The sequence below is a fragment of the Thunnus thynnus genome, chromosome 18, assembly GCF_963924715.1.
Source record: "Thunnus thynnus chromosome 18, fThuThy2.1, whole genome shotgun sequence".
Taxonomy (NCBI): Eukaryota; Metazoa; Chordata; class Actinopteri; order Scombriformes; family Scombridae; genus Thunnus; species Thunnus thynnus.
In genome coordinates this window covers 20,504,996-20,524,176 of record NC_089534.1, presented here as the reverse complement: position 1 = coordinate 20,524,176, position 19,181 = coordinate 20,504,996, and the positions used below count along the sequence as shown (strand labels likewise).

The window sequence follows — 19,181 nt, the reverse complement described above, 5'->3', positions numbered from 1 at the left end:
TATAGCATATGCCTTTATCTCCTCAATGCCTTTTTCACAGAAGGCATTTAGACATCATTGCGCTAGCTCCCCATAACTGAGGCCTCATATAAACCTTTGCCACTTAACAGACTCTGGAGGAGAGATATTAATACTTCCTCAGATCTGATTTGGCACGCTATATGGTCAAATATATATATTTATATTGGCAATATTCTTCATATTCTTGTCACTGGAAACTACCACATACACTGTCAGTGAGGGAACGGTTCTTTTCTTACTGGGATATTGCACAGCTGGAACTTTCTGCAGCACGATTACATTATGCCAAAACAAAAAATATTATTTGCTGGTCAAAGCTGACCAGCAAAGCAAGCTGATTAACTGTCTTTTTCAGTTATGTTTTCATGTATTTGCCTGCTTGCTTGTTTGTTTAGAATATTATAAATATATACTATATGTATATTCTTTGGCTGCTTCATATATATACATATATTTTATGTATACTCTGCTATTTCTGTGGATATCATCATGGATGATGGAGGAAATTAAAATAATTATCTAATTCCTTTGTGTCTAAACGCTGTTGGTTTATGTCTGTAATGGTCACGAGATTCTTGTGTAGCAGGGGGATGGGGTTGGGAGTGTGTGTGTGTGTTCATCATGTCAGGGGTTAGAGGGTGGCGGTGGAGTGGGTTCATTGGAGGAAAACAAGGGAAATGGGGGGTGGACTGTTCTTCCCTTTCCATATACAGACAATAAATAATTCGATTCTACTCAATTTGTGCACTCAATATACTTTATATGTAGCCTATGTATTTAAGTGTCCCTCAGTAAGCTGTACCCTTATATTGATAATTTGAATTGGTACCTCACAACTGTGCCATCAAATCACCCATAATGACACTCTGTCACAGGCACAATGATGCCAAAAATCCAACAGAGAATTTCATAATAGGCCTTTTTCACAGTAGGCATTTAGACATCATTATCACAGTAGAAAGAGCTCAGGTGGTTCAGTGTCATGACTTCTGGTACATTTTAATAAAACTGAGTCATTGTGAATACCTGTGCTTGTCCCACTGTGACACATCACAATGACTGCTGTGAAAAAGGTTTATTGCTTGTTAAGTGAAGCTTTAGAAGTATTAAATGAAGCAAACAAAAAAACAAAAAAGGTGTGAATTTGTGTAGCTGTGTGAGTGTGGTCAAGCTGTTCATATAAAAGAGAGGCTGCCTCTCAGTGAAGGTATAAAAAAAAAACAGTTTAACCCCCCACCCACCCCCATCCCCGTTTAGAAGCCAAAAACAATCTCACTTTCTTTATTGCTCCTAAGTAGATTAGGTAAATTCACATGCTTCTCACAAAAAAACATTGTGACTTGTCATTAAAAAAAAGCGCAAATGGAACTTGTTGATATCATTAACGATGGCTCTGTTACAGCAATACAACACAGCAAGTAATGATGTTACTGGTTTCAAAAGCCACTGTTTTGAGTGTGATGAAGTTCTATGAATGAAGCAACCAGAGTATAAAAATACTAAAAACACCTTCAGATCACATGGAGTCCTTGGCTTTTGAGAATTTTAAATTAAATCCACACACCTGCCTTGCAGAAATACTCGTACAGCAAGTACAAGCAGTCCCTCCACCCCTAGATAATTTTGAAGAGAATAAAAGTGTTCTCTACTCAGCCAGGAATAATTTCTGATGGGGATGATTTGTATATGCATATATTTTTTCATTTTTCTCGACCTTAAAATAGTCAAATATAAAAACAGAGTTAAAATAATATTGGTATCTGCCTTTAAAAAACACTGCGTATCATTAAATCATAAAACGTAAACATATTCCCAGACAACAACAAGATTACATGACCTCTGTGTCCTCAACGGCAACATAAACATAATCAGTGTATAAGGTATGTATTTTGTTGTATTGTATTGTATAACAGGGCTATGACTGGAAACCCGGGCACAATGAAAACACGCTGCCAACTCCCACAGTGCCATGGGGTCAGCTGCAGGGGACCACGGTTCATTGATGTCTCGCTCCTTCAACCCCAGAACATCTCCTGGTGGTGGAGCAGTGACAAGGATGTCTCCCTGCCAACCCCTGCAGCTGCCCCTTCTTATTGGCTGCTCCCAATTCTTATCTGTCCTTCTCAGCCGGAGCCAAAAGCTGCCCTTCTTCACTTCCTCAGCGAGGACCTTTGTTGGTCTTCGGAGGTTCACCCCAGTTACACCTACCTCCTGAAGCAGCTGCTATGTTGATGTGGTGATGAGGCCCCGACAGCCTACTTCCACGGGGTAGATGATTGTAGTCCAGCCTGCCTCCCTGCACTCAGCAGCCAGGTCTGAGTATTTTGTCCTCAACGCTTGTGGGCAGCCTGCATTCCCTCCTCCCAAGAGATGGTGAGCTCAATGAGTGGAGTAGTCTTGGCAACAACAGACCAAAGCACTATGTCCAGTCGGAGTGGTGTAGTCGTGATCTCAGTAGGGAAATGCAGCTGTGTATGAAGGAGTCTTGGAGGGCCTTACAAGCCTGTGTTTTTCCTGTGCTCTATCCAGGCCTGATTAACTGGATGAGGTGTTTTTTCGTCTAAAGGCTGGTTGTTGTTTGTGGTTTGCCTGCAGGTTTCCAAATCTTCAGCCAGCTTCCTCATGACATGGTTGTGCTGCCATCTGTGGCGCCCCTGCATCAACACCATCTTGCACCCTGACAGCATATGTTGTGGGCTAACACCGGTGGTGTTGCAGAGGGGGCAACTCTTCTACTTGCCAAACAACTGATGGAGATTTCTGGGGCATGGCAGAGTGTCATAGGTCACCCTAAGTAGGAAACTAAATCTGGCTTGTGGGATCCTCCATATGTCAGCCAAGCAGACCGATCTGTTAAGAGTGCCCTGCCATGTGGTCTTCCCTGTTGACTTTGCGACACTGCCTTGATTTTGCATTGCTCCTGCTCTGCCCCTGTCACCTCTTCTACGACCAAGGCTTTCCATTCTTTTTTTGTGGCCTTGGACCAGAGGCGTAGAGTTTCTCCCTAGCCAAGCCCTGCTCGTCTGACTTGCACCCTACCGATGATCTCCTGATGTTGCAGTCTGCTAACGGCCTTGTCGACCTCTGTGTTTGCCTGCCACTTCTGGCCTATTAGGACAGGGACATGTGCATTCCTCACTTCCTCACTCTCTTAGCTCCAGGACTAATCTAGACTTCTCCTGCTTTAACCCAGGGTGATGGACTGAATCAGCAGCTGGAGTTTGCCCTGTGTCAGACAAGCCTGTTGCTAGGGGGGGCATCAGGGTAATAGCAGGCACTGTGAGTGAAGGATGGCTCTCTCAATAATATTAGACATAATACTTCAGACATTTTCCCAAAATCTATTAACCTCTGGACGCTGCCAAACCACATGAAGAATAGTGCCAATACAAATATATATATTTGACCATATAGTGTGCTAAATCAGATCTGAGGAAGTATTAATATCTATTTTCCAGAGTCTGTTAAGTGGCAAAGGTTTATATGAGGCCTCAGTTATAGGGAGCTAGTGCAATGATGTCTCAATGCCTTCTGTGAAAAAGGCATTGAGGAGATAAAGGCATATGCTGTAAGTGTATATAATTTTATATGGAAACTATTTCTAGAAACAGAAGGTTGGAAAGTTTAGAGGTTCACCCCAGTTACACCTACGAGATGCAAATGCCTGAATGAATGGAATGACAAGGTCCTTGGGTTCAACAACGAGACGCATCGCCAACAGCTCTTCTAACAGTGAGTCCAGTGGTTCAAAAAACTGTAGGTGGTGAGAGTTGTGAAGTGCGTTTAAAAACTCCGCTGTGAGGCCAATGGAATCTGGGACGTGGATGAACTCCATCATGAAGTGAATGACTTGGTGTGGGACAGATCTATAGACGTTGGCAAGGTCTAGCCACACCACGTGAAGGTCACTTTTTTCTTGCTTGGATCTGGATTTGCTCCCACATCATTGACAAGTGTTAAATGCATCCTAGGAAGCCCGGCACTCCTGCTTTCTGGCATCTGGTATCAATGTAGCCGTTTTCCGTGAGGTAAGTTGTCATTCTCTTGACCTTAAATGAGAAGAAGATCTTTCCTTCAACGTTTAGCAGTGCAATGCTCCTGAACTGACTGATGTTGTAGGAGTTCAGTTCTTTGGGAATGAGGACCACCACAGCTCTTTGCCACTCTGAAGGTATATGTTGGTTCCTCCACGCTGCATTAATAAACTTCTACAAGCTTTCTAGTAGCTACTGGGCATATCTGAAGAGGTTTCTCAAGAAACTGGATTTTTTTTCTCTTTTCTTTTCCTGCTCGTATGAATATGCTCTGCCCTTTGCATGTAGACCAGCTTTTTTTTCACCTGATCCCACAGCATTTTTAGGCCTGCTCTCTCCTCCTCCGATTATTTCCTCCATCTCCTCTGGAGGTGACGCTGTCTCTGCACTAGTGATTTGATTTCTCTCTCCCTCCTTCCCTTTCCCCTTGAGGAGGTGTGCTGTTTATTGCTAAGTATGCTGAATATGACTTTACACTCGTATATGTATATATGTTGTATAGGTTGCCCCTGAAGAGGTTAAGCTTCTTGTCCACTTGGCCACATAGGGGGTGCTCAAGCACTGTGCTGAGATCCATGTCTTTTGCCAAATTGCTGCTTCATTTGCCTTGGGCTATTTCATATTATATCTCCTTCCTGGTTCCCTCCTTTCCATTTTAATCAAATCAAGAAACACTTGAGACAAAGCTCCGGTTATTTATTGTCACATGTTGAAAATCTCTCCATGACTACAGAATATCCCTTGAGAGGAGTAGAGGCTTTTAATGCTTTTATCTAACAGATTGCACAAACCTCTCCTGAGTGAACTGGACATGATTTTGTTTTCAACCAAACAAAAGCCCTCTGTGTACAAGAAATTCTTTTTCCTATTTCAAAGAAGAGGCAAAAGGGTTGTGGGATTTTTTTTTCTTACCAAACATTTTTTAAAAATACAATTTTATATATGTATATTCTTGAATAAATGTATTTAGTAAAGCCTACACAATTAAAGAATAAAATGCTATTTCTCTGTTAAAATCAGTAATAACCATGTTAAAGCTACATGTCAGAGCTATTAATCAGTGAACGCTGGTGCTTTTGCAATTAAATGAGCTGTAATAGCCATCCACTGATTTCAATTGTTTTAGTAACTGTTGTTTCTAGCTCACATTACACATGATTACATGACACAAGGTTTCTGCATTGTGTCTAGAAAAAATACAGCTCTCTAAGTATGTCCAACCTGTTTAAACCTGGATGATTTATTGCCAAAAAGCCAAAAATAAGAAAAATCTGTGAAATATTTTTGCACAGATTTTAGCAGGCAGGCATCTTTTTCAAACTAATGTTTTAAAATGAAAGCAAATACAATCAGAAAAGGAAAAAAGCAGCCCGTGAAGGTTAAAAAAAAGTAATTAAGTGCAGTAAAAACAAGCTGAAAACTTCACCAAAGGAGTTTCAGCTGAGCCTTCATCATGGGGAATATTAAACTCAAGACTCCCAATTTCATTTCAAGTCAGTCTTTTTAAAGGTGGTATCAGGAGTAAACAGTATATTAAAACTGTTTCAGTGACATACTCTATGCTATTTTTGTTTATTTAAATCTCCGCCATTAGGGTCAGCTGTTGTTTATGTGGAAAATACTGTAAGGATTTTCTGAAAGGGTGTTTTCATGTGGAAATTTTAGATTTTACATTATGAAATTATAAGAAATCAAGTAAACGTATTTGTCTGATGCCTCAGCCAAGGAGACTTTTAAAAAACTTCTCAAAGCCCCCTTTGCTTTTTTAAAGTGATGTTTCTTGTTGATATTATTTTTGTTTTATAATTACCTGTATATATTCTGTAAATATAAATCTCATTGTTACTATGTTTCCTTGATGTTTTTAATGTGAGGCACATTGTAACTATGTTTTTAAAAGTGCTATATAAGTAAATCTTGCTTTACTTACAAAGAAGTGTTAATTTTTTAACTTGGTTCACCAAATTCCACATACATGGCATTTAGACACTCCCATGATCTTCTTGAGCAGCGGTTCCCATAAACATATCACCTTTACTTTACTGCAAAATTAATCAATGATACACCCTTTTAACAGCGGACTTACTCTATAACTTGTTGATTTCCATCTCTGCTACTGTAAGCTCAACAGTTTAGTGAGGGTAGAAAATATCATATCATTTGATGAAAGGACATATTTCTGTGGTGGAAATTTAAGATTTTACATTTTTCAAATAAATACATCTGTCATATGAAGACCAAGAGTAAAAACATTTCTTTACAGTCACCCATGAGTTTGATGCTGATGACAGTTGGCAGAAAAAAAGACAGGAAAATAACTTGCACCATCTGTTGACCTACATGATGTACTACAACTCAACTCACCGGTGGGAGAAAAAGAGACTGGTGGTGACACTTTGAGTAGAAAGATAGACTTTATTTGATGGTGAAACCTACATAAGATCTGCGATTACAAAACAGGTTCCCCACACAGTTTTTAACGTCACAGAGATTGGAATGCTGTACTGACAGAAAGGCATCAGATAGACTCAACCTAAAATATGAACATAAACGTAGAGAGCAGACACTCGGGTTCAGCGGAAACACCATTCAATTTAAAAACTCTCAGAAGTTGTCCCCATGATCTACGGCAGTCTAATGAAGTTTATGAAAACAGGTTTATCAACTCCCAACGTCACAAACTGGAAAACAAAAGCGCATGTGAGGTTATGGAGCCTGGAGAAAGAGAGCGTGAACAGGCATGGATGGTAAAGTCTACTTGTAAAAACAATCCTGTGGGATCTTCTGGTGTGAAGTGTCCATTTTCTTGATATCACTACTTCATAATAAGCTTTATTTGGATATAAAAACTCAGTAAGGTTACGGATACACAATATCAGCTTTGTTGAAAAGTCTTTTCAATTCATGTTCCTAAGCACTGACTGCACTTTCCTAGACCACAGAAACAATGTACTGTACATAAAATCTTAAATTGAGTGGCATTTCCCTTTAAGTAACCTCCAAACTATCATATACACATATATGCACTCAACAAATATACACTCGAGCGCATCCTGCGTCCCATCATATTCATTCTGTGAAATGAAACATTCAAAAATATTTGCCTCATCAATACTCTGGAAAAATATAGTACTGTAGGTCTCATAGTTTCACTCTGTATATACTACTTTAAAGGAACAGTTCAACATTTTGGAAAATATGCTCATTTGCTTTCTTGCAGAGATTTAGAAGAGATTAACACCACTCTCACTCTGTCCAAAAGGTAACAAAATCTGCCTACCAGTTGAATTTATGTGCTATAGATCTTTGATTCATCTGTACGATAACAGGGTAAAAAGTGACTGTTTAACGGGGTTATGTAACATGTCAATTACACTTGGTTTTTGTACAGATTAAACGGAGAAGTTAGAGCTGCCACAATTGTCAATTAGTTGATCAACAGAAAATTAATCAGCAACTATTTTAAATATCAAATAAGCAAAAATGCCAAAAGTTTGCTTTCAGGTTCTCAAATGTGGCGATTTAACGGTTTTCTTTTTCATACATGATAGTAAACTGTACAGGCATTTTCACTGTTTTTCTGACAATTTATAGACAACAATGCATCAATTAATTGATATAATTGTCTGATTAATCGATAACCAAAATTATTTTTAATTGCCTTAAACAAAATATAAAGTGTTAATTAGCGAGCTTTAAAGGTGCTGGTATGTTGTTTTTGTTACCTTTGGGCAGAGCTAGGCTAGCTGTGTGCTAAGCTAAGCTAATCGGCTAATGGCGGTAGCTTCATATTTAACGTACAGATATGAGAGTTGTACCAATCTTCTCATCTAACTCTCGGCAAGAAAACAAATACACAAACAATAGTTCCCAAAATGCTGAACTATTCCTTTAATTCCAACATTTCATTCTTTGAAAGCCCCATCTCAATACTTTAGTGTAAATAATCTTATAAAAGCGGGTGTTGTGTTACAAGTATTAGCTTTATGTTTTCACCCAGATAAAAAAATATTTACCGACACCTGAAACACAAAAATAATCTCACATATATGACATTTACTCTAATAGTGAACAAGTTTCAACTCCACAGTCCCAACTAGAGTCATTCATAGAGATATCAAACTATATCCGAGATTATTATTCTTATGGGTTTTTTCTTTTGGCCATGCACCTCTCGTTTATCTCTAGGAGGTGACTGTCTTCTACCGTCCTGATAACAGCCCTTTTTTTATACAAACATTTCTGGAAACTACATGTCTAAATTATGGGTCTGGTCCCGTCTGCCTCATTACTCCCAAAGTCTGCAGTTCCCTTCGTCCTTAAGGTTTGCACCCAAGTGTTGGCAGCAACGAGAAAAAGCACATTAAAAAATAGACATCTTTAAATAGCTATTCAGCTTGTCTAAGTGCAGCACAATCGGAAACATTGAATTCAAGTCATTATTATTTTCTCCCCTCCCATGTATCATACAATGAATATAACAAAAGAAAATCATTCTCAGTTAAGAAACTAAATGCGAAAGGATAAATCTTTGATCAGACAAATACACAATATACTGCAGCCACACTGTAACATCCAAAAATAGTCTTAAGTTGAAGTATCTTTTTTTTTTTCTTTTTTCTTTTTTTGGGACAAAGAAATGCTGGCATTCTAAGTCACTCTAAGATTTTATATACTGCTGAGGTGTAATTTGTGTTTTTTCCGTCTCCGTTAATCTCCCCCTGACAGTCCTGAACACGGTGTCAAACCGTTAGGGAATAAAAAACTGATGTCCGACGTCATTTGGCACATGGGGTGCTCTTATTGGCTGCCTCAGTGACATCAGGATCTTTGTCGTCTGTGGTGACGGCGGCCGTGTCAGCAGCCTTGTCCTGGTTGTCATTATTATTATTACTATTGTTGTTGTTGTTGTTGTTGTTCTGGACACTCTGGAGCCCGTGGCTGTTGTTCTGTACTAGAGTGGTGTTGCTGAGCCTCAGCTCCTCCAGCTTCTTCCACAGCTCGTCACGCTCCTGCTCCTTCTTCTTCTCCCTGGAAGACATTTTAATACTTTTATTTATGTTTGCATTTAAAAACAAAAACCAAAAAAAGCAGTTAAGTTTCCCCGATTGTTGTTAACCATTTAATCAGTGTACTTTTGCATGAGTCATCCTTTTGAACTCTGGGGCAACTTTCTCAGGAAGGTTTGAGAACAACTACTTACTCCAGTTCACTTCCATAACATTTATTTGCCTGCTGCTCTCATTTACAAAAACATCTGGTTGTTTCAGCTGCAATGTTTAAAAATCTCATCACAGTTATTTTATTACTGTTAGAACATCTTGTAAAAAAGTGTAGCATAAAAATATTTGTACATTATCACAATTAATGATGAATATGACCTTCTGTCTTTACATCAACAGTTTGGACATTTCTTCTTATATAAAGTGATTTTTATGGAAACTAGGGATGCAAATTCTAAGCAATTTCCTTAATCGATAGTTGGCCAAGTTAACAATCAATTACTGATTTATCATTAATAATTTATGAAATATAGTGGATGCTTTTCCATAATAAAACTGTTTTTGAACCACTGATGTGACCTGTGATCGATGCAAAACCAGAGTTCATTAAGAACTTTAAGAACAGATCAAATAAACACCAAGTTACTTGAATTATAGATTAAATAACAAAAACAATGACTTCATTTGAAACTGCGGAGCTCCCACTCCCGTCTTCTGCTGTTTATTCACAGCAAACAGCTGCACAACTTCCAGCTTCATTAGAGGACATAAATAAGTCCAGACGAGATGTGTTGGACATACAGGTTTCTAACGATTCAAACTAATGTGACCCATTTTTCCTTTATCAAAAGCGCCTTCAATAACCTGTAACATTAATGAATAAATAAACAACACCAGTTAAACCAATCTTCCCCACAACCAACAGTCAGTCTGACAGGGTTAAATAACACGCATACCTTATCTATATGATGAGTGATGTGTGTTGTTCACTGTTGCTAACGTTAGTCCAGCTGCTGGAAACAGCTGCTCAGCCTGAACAGATGTCCCGGAGATGCACATATGTTGCTCCAACTCGCCACCACTGAAATGCATTTATACTCAGAGCAGGGGAGTGACGCTTATACAGTTCAACACTTAAGTTCTGATTTTGTTAGGAGCATGTTAAGAGTCCTGCTTGTCCTGACCGTTAACACCGCAGCTACAGGGCTGCTCTCCGCTTGTCTGACACTCAGCTCCCAGCCTGCGTTAACTGAGCAGCTGCTCACTGCTTCTGTTCAAGATGGTAATATGGGCCTCAGATAGCTAGCTAAACCAGAGAGCTGCCAGAGAGTGCTGCAGTCAGTGTTCATCAACACGACTGCCTCAGTGAGCAGAGTGACGCAAGCTGCAACGTTTTTCTTCCTTGGAAGGCAGGGAGGTGCATTTGTTTTACAATTAGTGCAGAAAGTCAGCAAACACGCCTGTTAGTTCATCTCATTAAACAGTAAGAGACTCCACCTAGTGGCGCAACCACATACTACAACAAATCTACAGTACACTGACAGTTCAGGCCAATTCATGATTTCCGTGGCTGTGAGGGTCTGCATAGCATAGATTTCATCATTCGCTCATGTCTGTGTGGACCCCTTTGCAGACATCCGTGCACAGCCCAAAACCGTGCGGACTATACGCATCAACTGCCTACTTCACACAGCTCATGTTTACAACCCTGCCGGGGCCACAATCACGTCAGAGTGTTCAGCCCTGCTGTTAACAAAACGGTTTGTCTTTCACTTGTATTTCATCTCTACAGCATCAGAAGGTAAAAAACAGCTGCAATTCAGCACCATCGAATAAACAGAAAATGCTCCGTGATCATGGTTTCACATGCTTATATGCATCACCAAACCGAATCTACACTTTTAACTTTTTCCATCTGCTTGAGCGGCTGACAGCCACTGTGAGCGTTCAATCTATTTCACCCAACAAGTCTGCAAGTGTCTGTTACTCACCGTTGCCGGTCTGCTTTATAGGAGGAAGTCAATTCATCAAACAGCGTGCAGTTCATCTCCATCAACGTCTTCAGCACATTGTACACCAGAGCTACGATTGTCCTGCAACATAAAAGAGATGCACCTGGATGAGTAACATGACCATGAAACGTAAGACACAGACGCACTCACACAGTTTAATCACTTAAGAGTGTTTAAATGGTTAAAACTATTTCCAATGACTAGTTCCACTGAACATTGTTGATTATCCACAGCAACAGATACACTCGTACTGGGCAAAGAATTTTGCTTTTGAATTTTTCAGATGTCATTTGTAAATGCTTTGAGCACCACAAATGAAATTCCTTTCACCTCTGCAGTATTACGATGGCAAAAAAACTCCTCGAAACCTAATAAAAAACAAATAAAATGCAAAACTACCTGCATGACTCGATGCAATTTAGGTTAAGTGAGACTGTGATTTTGTAATTTGGGTGAACAAACCCATAAAATACAATTTGTGCCCCCACAGACAACGAGAACCTCTTTAATGGCAAAACTGGTGTACAAATATCAAAACATTTGAACTACTAAACGACTCTGCAGCAAGTGTTTTTATGACAAATGACACACTGAGTGACGTTCATTAATATTAACTCTCCACATTAAAACATTATCAGGGTTGCTGCACACTTTTAGAAATCTAATTGAATGTTTTTTAAGATCATTTTAAGACCCCGACAGGAAATTTAATATCCTTTCCACAGCAAAATAAATGCACATTAGGGCTGAACTTTATGTTTGAAATCAACTTGACAATATTAACAGAGATATTTTTCTGGATATTTTCATATCTCTATATAACAATTATATGTGAAATCACAATCAAATTTATGGCAAATGTGTTGATCTGTGTCTCACTGTTGCACTTAATATTGGATAAAACTCTTAAAAAAAAGCATTTCAATATGAAATTTTGATTTTAATTTGCTTGGAATTGTTAATTTTGACAACATTGTGTAAAACAATAAGGTTTGTGGTTGTTCTCACACTCACAGAGCAGGTTATAGTTAATTCTTCCCATTAAGACACACTCACTCACAAGCTCTGAGCATTCAATCTGTTCAATCTGTTTCCAGTGAAGCAAACTGCATATTGATCATTGCAGCTCTGCACTACAAACATTATTATCCAGATTCCATCAACTTTCAGAAATAACAGACAACTCTGTGTCTTCTCTGAACCCTGCTGACTAACCGTCTTTAGCTTAGCATCATCTGCACTGTTTTGTGTACTTCTTTAATCCTGTTACCTTGGTGAGAGCAGGCGGCCTGTGGAGAGCCAATCAAAACATTTACCAGAAAAAGAAAGAGCTGAATCACGACCGAAGACTAAACCATGTTTAAATAAGTGAATCCTGTGAGTGGATATTTCTCTGCAACTAAGCATCACCTCAAAATGTATGACCTACCATCATTAAAAATAAGACTTTTTTTTAAAGACATGTTATGACCTTAAATTCTGAAAATCTTATTTAAGACTTTTTAAGGCTCTGCAGGGAGCATGATTATGGAGTTACACTGGTTAATAGAAAAAGTTATTCCTAAGCAATACAGAAAACATATACAGGGGTTAAAATTACTTTTATGACCAAGCACGATGGCACATAATGTGTTAAACATCAAACCATCATGGTGGCGTCTATATGCCTGTCTGTAATGTGTATGTGTAAACACAATCTTTTCAAGCACATGACAGCAGCTTAATACAGACACAGCAGGTTTCTGATTATTCTCGACATTTGAAAACAGTTCTCTATATGATGAGGAGAATCTAACATCAAAAGGCCCACTTGTTAATGAGTGGGAGGTGCGACTGAAAGCTCTGAATGATTAGTAAGTAGACCTTTGATCTTAGATTCTCTTTATAATACATGAGGTTTTCTTTATACGGCAGAGGATCTGAATAGCTTATGAGTTACTGTGATAATTTCGTTTAGCCTGTTTGACTGAATGTGAATGATTATTCAGTCAGTCAGAAAGCTCTGGAGGGAGAGTACGTACGGATTCCAGTGCTCTTTGGAGATTCTGTACAAACTACCGAACATGATGGGAAGGACCTTGTCGATGTTTTCCTCTATGAGGCTGAGGATGTACTCGTTATTCCAGAAGTACAGCGCTCGCTCTGCTACCTGTCAGGACAGACAGAGAGAAAGAGAGTGAAAGACTGCAGTGAAAAACTTATATTTTCCATCAGGCGGACTAAGTGGGATTCTACCGGTTAATGATACAGGCCACATTGATTTTTATCTGCTGTTCCCACGTCACTCATGAGAGACGAGGTTGTAGATGAAAGAGAGGGGAAAAAAAGCCCCTTTCAGACACATTTCAGTGGAATCAGGTTGAAATACCACAAAAACAGATTTTACGATTGGTTGAGAAGTGAAGTGTATTAATAAAAAGAAAATGTACGTACATGAAGCGTGTGACTTTAATGTTACTCAAGCTTCTGCACCAATGAAACAATAAAAGATAAAAACTGTCCTTTATAGTAGTACATTAACAAACATTAATACCATATTTCCCTCATGTTTTCCAAATGGTTTTCTATCGTTCCGAGGTTTGACTGGCGCTCTTTTAATTCCGCCTCCTCGTTGCACCTCGCAGTAGTGGATGAAAACATTTATTTTTTCACATTTTCTTATGCTGATTTTTCTGGAAATGGACACTTATATTTGAATGACAAAATCCATCATTTAACAGCTTGATAAAACCAGCAAGGTTACATTTCAATGTCTGAAAAGGGCTTTAGGTAAAGGAAAAAGACATATTTTGTGGAGTGAAAACAAAAACCAACCTGGAAGTGGGGATTGGCCACACATCTAGAAATCTGTTTGAACAATGGCTCCTGGATTTTCTTGAACTGTGTAGGCTCAATGACATCCAGAATCTCCTCAATTTCACCCAGGAACATCACCTAATTGGATAAGATGTGGAGAACATGAGGCGACATAAAGAGCTGGTTGACTGGTGTCATAACTGTGAGGTGTATTTATAGAAACGATACCTCTTTCTGGCTGCAGGTTTTAGGCCAAAACTTCAGCAGCCCGCGGATCACCTGGACACATAACAGACAACTTCTTGAGAATTTCTCTCTATATTGTCAGAAAAAAAAAACCCTTCCACAGTCTGTTTGAGTGGGCGGTTGGCAGCACATACTACCGATTTCTCTGCAGTGTAGACTAATTTTGTGCTCTAGGCTTTTTGTGCTTTGAGTGGGAGGAAAGATTTAAAAAAGTACCGGTTCAGTGAGTGTAGGATCCTTCTCCAGGAACTGTACCACACAGTAGGCCAGCTGAAGGACACAAAATAAGTACAGTGAATGCACATTCTGCACCCAAAGATGTAGACAAAACCACAAAACCAACCTCAGCTGAAATGATTTATATTTTGTATTTGGGGTTAAAACCTATGATAGGTGAAATGATTCTAATGAATTCCCTCTGTGGTAATGTTGAGAAATTGAAAATATTTTCAAACACAGTAATAATCAACCAGGACATTTTCATTTCAAAGCCACTAGACGGTGCTGTAGTACATGAATTAGATCAAGTTTATTTCTGCTGAGACCAACAGCTGTATAGTTTAGTTACACTTAATGTCAAATCTTTTCTGTTTTGAATCATTCAAATCATGTTCTGTTGGAAGGACATGCAACAGACTAATAGACAAGATAGTTTGGAGAATTTTTTTCAAACCTGTGCATGGAAAAGTGCCAGTCCTTTAGCTGTATGTAACGGGATGAGCACCTTCATCAGGAACTGTTTGTGCTCTGCCTTCAAAGGCAATGCGAAGCCGTTGATGATACTGTAGACAGAGAAACAGCAGCACAATGTAACATTTATTATACAGACAGACAAAACTCAGGCATTAACCTAATACTGAAAGATTGAAGCAAAGCAGAGTTGTGAATAATCCGTTCCTGCGGCAGAAAAGAAATAGGAAGAGAATTCACTGCAATTATAGTACCAAAATGACAGCAGATAGGAGGCCTGAGGGGACTTTTAGTTTGGGAAAGAAAGAATAAAAAGCAGAAGTCCTCTACAGCACGGGACAAGAGTAAAAATCCTGCACAAGCCTTAAACCTCTGAATCTCTGCAGTAAAGCTATGACAGAATAAACACCAGGTTTTCATGATACTAATGATTAAATTAACTAAAATCCACCTTGAAAATAGTGAAATCTGACTTTGAGGAGAAAAAAGTTAGTTACCAAACACCAAACACTCAAAACAAATAACAGTATTTGTTTAAGGACAGTTTGTTCCCTAAGTTTTTCAAATGTGCTCAATATTTTACAACCACAGCTGAATCTAAACCGGTATGAAGAAATCGAAATTGAAAAGTTGTTCAGTCTACAAACACGAAACATAACTGTCACATGCGAGCATTTTAAGCCAAAAGATGTCAATGGTGATTATTCTGCATGTCTTCATGTCACTTGTATATCATTACTCACCTTCCCAGGATTTCTAGGAGCTCAGCGACACCGTTGAAGTGATCAGTTTCATAGATGAACCTACAACGGCAACGAATCAATGATGAAACATACGAACCCAAAATAACATCACAACTCTAAAACATGATGTACTGATCAGACTAATTGATTCAAGCAGCCCCCAATACTGCTTAGTGTTCCAATTCAATGATGTGGGTCATACAGTTGAGTCTTATATACGAGTATATTAATGTCCAGAATGTTCATGGTTTGTCTCAGACTCAAAGAGTGAAATATTCTTCGGTTAACAAACTCCTTCCACAAGCGAAATAATAATTATGTCAACAAATGAAACGTGTTCAGCTACACACCTCAAATCGACCGCTCTCGTGTAACTTAATGACTCATATAGACATCATTCACCTCTTTGGTTTGATAACCCATTTCCATCTAGCTGTGCGACCACGGTATGTACAGACAGTGCCTGACAACTGCGGCACTATTTTTATCCTGAGTGGCAGATGGTCAAAGTGGGTGCACGCGTTTTGCCACCTTGCCTGTTGGAAACGACATCAAGTGTCCCCTGTTTCAATCATCTAAATCCCATTGTCACTCAGCAACAGGAGCGGTAAAGAATCAACACGCCGCTGATGGGAATATCTGATGCCTCCATCTGCACTTTTCTCTTCCTCCTCTTGGTTTTTGAAGTGTGGGAGGAATCTGTTCGGGCCTTTGTAAAGTAAAGACGGATTGAAAAGATTGTTTGATTGTTGCTGAGACATTAAATTTGAGCCCATCATGTGCATAATGGACTCAACTGAAAACCAAATCCAGAAACACATCATAAATATCTGTTCATTCAGTTGACGGTGTTTCGCTTGAATTCATTATATGTTTCTGTGAGTCAAATGTAAAGTGAGACAGATTGGAAAATGTTCCAATACTCTAAGACTCAGCAGAACTGTCACGATAAAGACCGTTTTGATCTGTGTTCAATTCTTCAGTAACAGCCCTTTACGCCCAAATAGTTTCAGTAACTATGGAAGTTGAAACCAAAAACTCCCTTTTTTCACATTCCTGTTTGTCTTCTCACCATGTCTGAAGAGCCGTGAAAATTAGGCAAATTAGATTGATGACAGATTTTGAAAGAAGAATGGCGTCAATTAAAAGACAATTTTACATGAGGAAAAAATAACAGAGATATCAGGTTTGTGTTTAATGTTATGAGACTCTGATGTTTTCAGTGGATGTCATGAATTAAAATAAAGAAGACGAATGGAAAAGGAAACTGAAAACTTCTGAATATTTCGCTGAGAATTTCATGATTATTTCTGCTTCAGTGCATAAACACAAATCATTTTGTATTTTCTCATCACTCCTCGCAGCTCTTGAAATGCAGGTAAAGTTCCTGCGTTCCCCACAAGGTTTTTGGTCCCCTGGGAAAGTTTCTCTGCTACTTTCATAAATTACTCTATGTTATTTACAGACATGCTCATGCTTCACAAACTTGGTTGTAAACGTGTTTGTTCCTGTAAAATGTTGGCTCTTGTCCTGAAACTTGAATAACTTGAATTTCAGTTTCTCATTTGAAATGGCTGACAGGCAAAAAGAAACCAACTGAGTTGAATAGGTTGCAGTGCAGTGGTTTGCTAAAGGAAGCAGGCCACTCAGTTTTGTTATAATTTTGACGCAAAAGCCACTGATTAATGATTAGTTTTGTACCGTCTGATCAGTATATACTGTAAATAACCACAGCTTAGTGTTTTGTGGCATTTTCTACTCCATTTAATTCATGTCACTCACCGCAAGAAGATGTTGTTGATCTGCTTCCTGATGAAGGCTCGCAACCCCAGGAACTTTCCATAGATCCGGTGCAGGATGGTCTTCAGGAAGTCCCTCTCCCTCGGGTCCTCGCTGTCAAACAGCTCCAGGAGCTGCAATGACAAACAGAGAAAAGGACAAACGTGCACTACATCAGTTCTCAGTCCTGAATCATTTGTAAGGTGTTTTCAGTGAATCAATAATACAATAATATCTATTATGTTAGTTTGTTGTATTAAGATTAAATTCTCAAATTCTCAAATCATGACTTACCAGCTACAAACAGGTTTTATAACAAAGATACAGTATGTGTGCCTGAGAACTCTGCATTGTAAATAGATTGAAGACCTCTGGCATATAACAGCTATTTACAGCTGCATATATGAGTCATTATTACAATACTGTTGAGGGCAGCCAAAGCCAATGCCACGGAGTTCAAAAGGATTTTTTTCAGGCTCGGATCAGCTTTGGAGTATGGTACTCATCTTCCCGTTAACATGCCATCAGCACCTTGGTGACAGGACTGACAGTCTATTTTTAAAACCTACATATATCCAGGAAAAGGTTTCATCATGCACATGTTCGTCTTCTGCACAGGTCTAACTCACAATCATTCAGATACACATAGTAAAGCCCTGGGGTTAAATGGTGCAACCAGTCTTACTGTGCTAAATGAGCAGCTCAATGAGATGTCTCAAGGGCATCATGATAACAGTTTAAGTAACGGGGAGGTGCAACTTATTCCCATCTCCATCATTATCTCCCCAGATTGTCTGAGAACCTGAGGCAGTGAGGTGAGCCCTCTAGTTGGTGCACTGTAACTTTCCCTATTATCGTTACATTAATAGATTATTGCCTGTACTACAAATATAAATTTGCCTCAAAAGATGTACAGAATATGAGGAACACTTGTTGTTTCCAAGTATTAGTCCTGACTAGATATGTCAGCATTACACCTGTGTAGAGCTGAACCCAACAGAAAACTAATCTGCAACTATTTTGATCAATCTCAAATTCATCATTTATCAAGAAAAGAATGTAATTTTCACAGCTTCTCAAGCTGTTTTTTCTGTTTTGTGTCATTTTAAATGGGAATATTTTTAGATTTTTGACTGCTGCTGAAAAACAAGCAGTGTCAAAACATTCCTCAAACTCCAGGAAAATTTGATTGACATTTTTCAGTTTTCTAATATTTTACAGACTTAAACGATTAATCAGTTAATTAAGGAAATGAATCTGTAAATTAAACAATAAACCTACTGACTCATGAGAGTGAAATATAAAAGAAGAAAACTGGAATCTGCAAAAGGATGTTTGTAAGATTTTCCACACACTGACCTACAGAAGAGGTGAGGTCTTAATGGCTCTGAAGTTGACCAATGAGGACAGAGTGGGATATAGACATTGAACCCGACTTTATTATGAAACAAAAGCTGTCAGAGTAATTCTGACGCGCAGCGTTTGCCTGAGGTAATATCAATAATTCAATCACAGTAGGTTACATTAGGAGTTTCCTCCTGAGCCTGACCAGTGCATGTCTCTGGATAACTGACACGGTACGATTTTAAAATTGCTGGGAAAAAAAAAAATCTAGGCTACATGTATATCCATTTGTATTTAGACATAATGCTCAAGCATAAAGGACATATGCTTATAAAGGGTCCATAGCAGTATTCTAGAAAAAGACTAAAAACAAGAATCAATACTGATACTATTAGACATCACATGTAATCAAGTCTTTCTCTTTAATAGTGATGACAAAAATGATCCACTGGGGGAACAAAAGTTCATTAAAGAAATTAAATCAGTAATTGAATGACTAAAAGCCTGTCCACA

General features: G+C 38.7%; 1 protein-coding gene across 2 annotated transcripts in view; it reads right to left on the bottom strand.

Moving 5' to 3' along the window:
* Positions 1-6,450: 6,450 nt before the first annotated feature.
* Positions 6,451-19,181, bottom strand: part of ppp2r5a (protein phosphatase 2, regulatory subunit B', alpha isoform) — a 46,983-nt gene continuing 34,252 nt past the window's right edge. For both annotated transcript variants that reach the window (XM_067573305.1, XM_067573306.1), the window contains 9 exons: positions 17,328-17,458; positions 15,546-15,605; positions 14,786-14,894; positions 14,329-14,382; positions 14,095-14,145; positions 13,885-14,004; positions 13,092-13,219; positions 11,050-11,151; positions 6,451-9,086 (listed from right to left, as the gene is read on the bottom strand). In XM_067573305.1, coding sequence (XP_067429406.1) covers positions 8,834-9,086; positions 11,050-11,151; positions 13,092-13,219; positions 13,885-14,004; positions 14,095-14,145; positions 14,329-14,382; positions 14,786-14,894; positions 15,546-15,605; positions 17,328-17,458 — 1,008 coding nt within the window. In that variant the 3' untranslated portion in view covers positions 6,451-8,833. The remainder of the gene's footprint in view (positions 9,087-11,049; positions 11,152-13,091; positions 13,220-13,884; positions 14,005-14,094; positions 14,146-14,328; positions 14,383-14,785; positions 14,895-15,545; positions 15,606-17,327; positions 17,459-19,181) is intronic.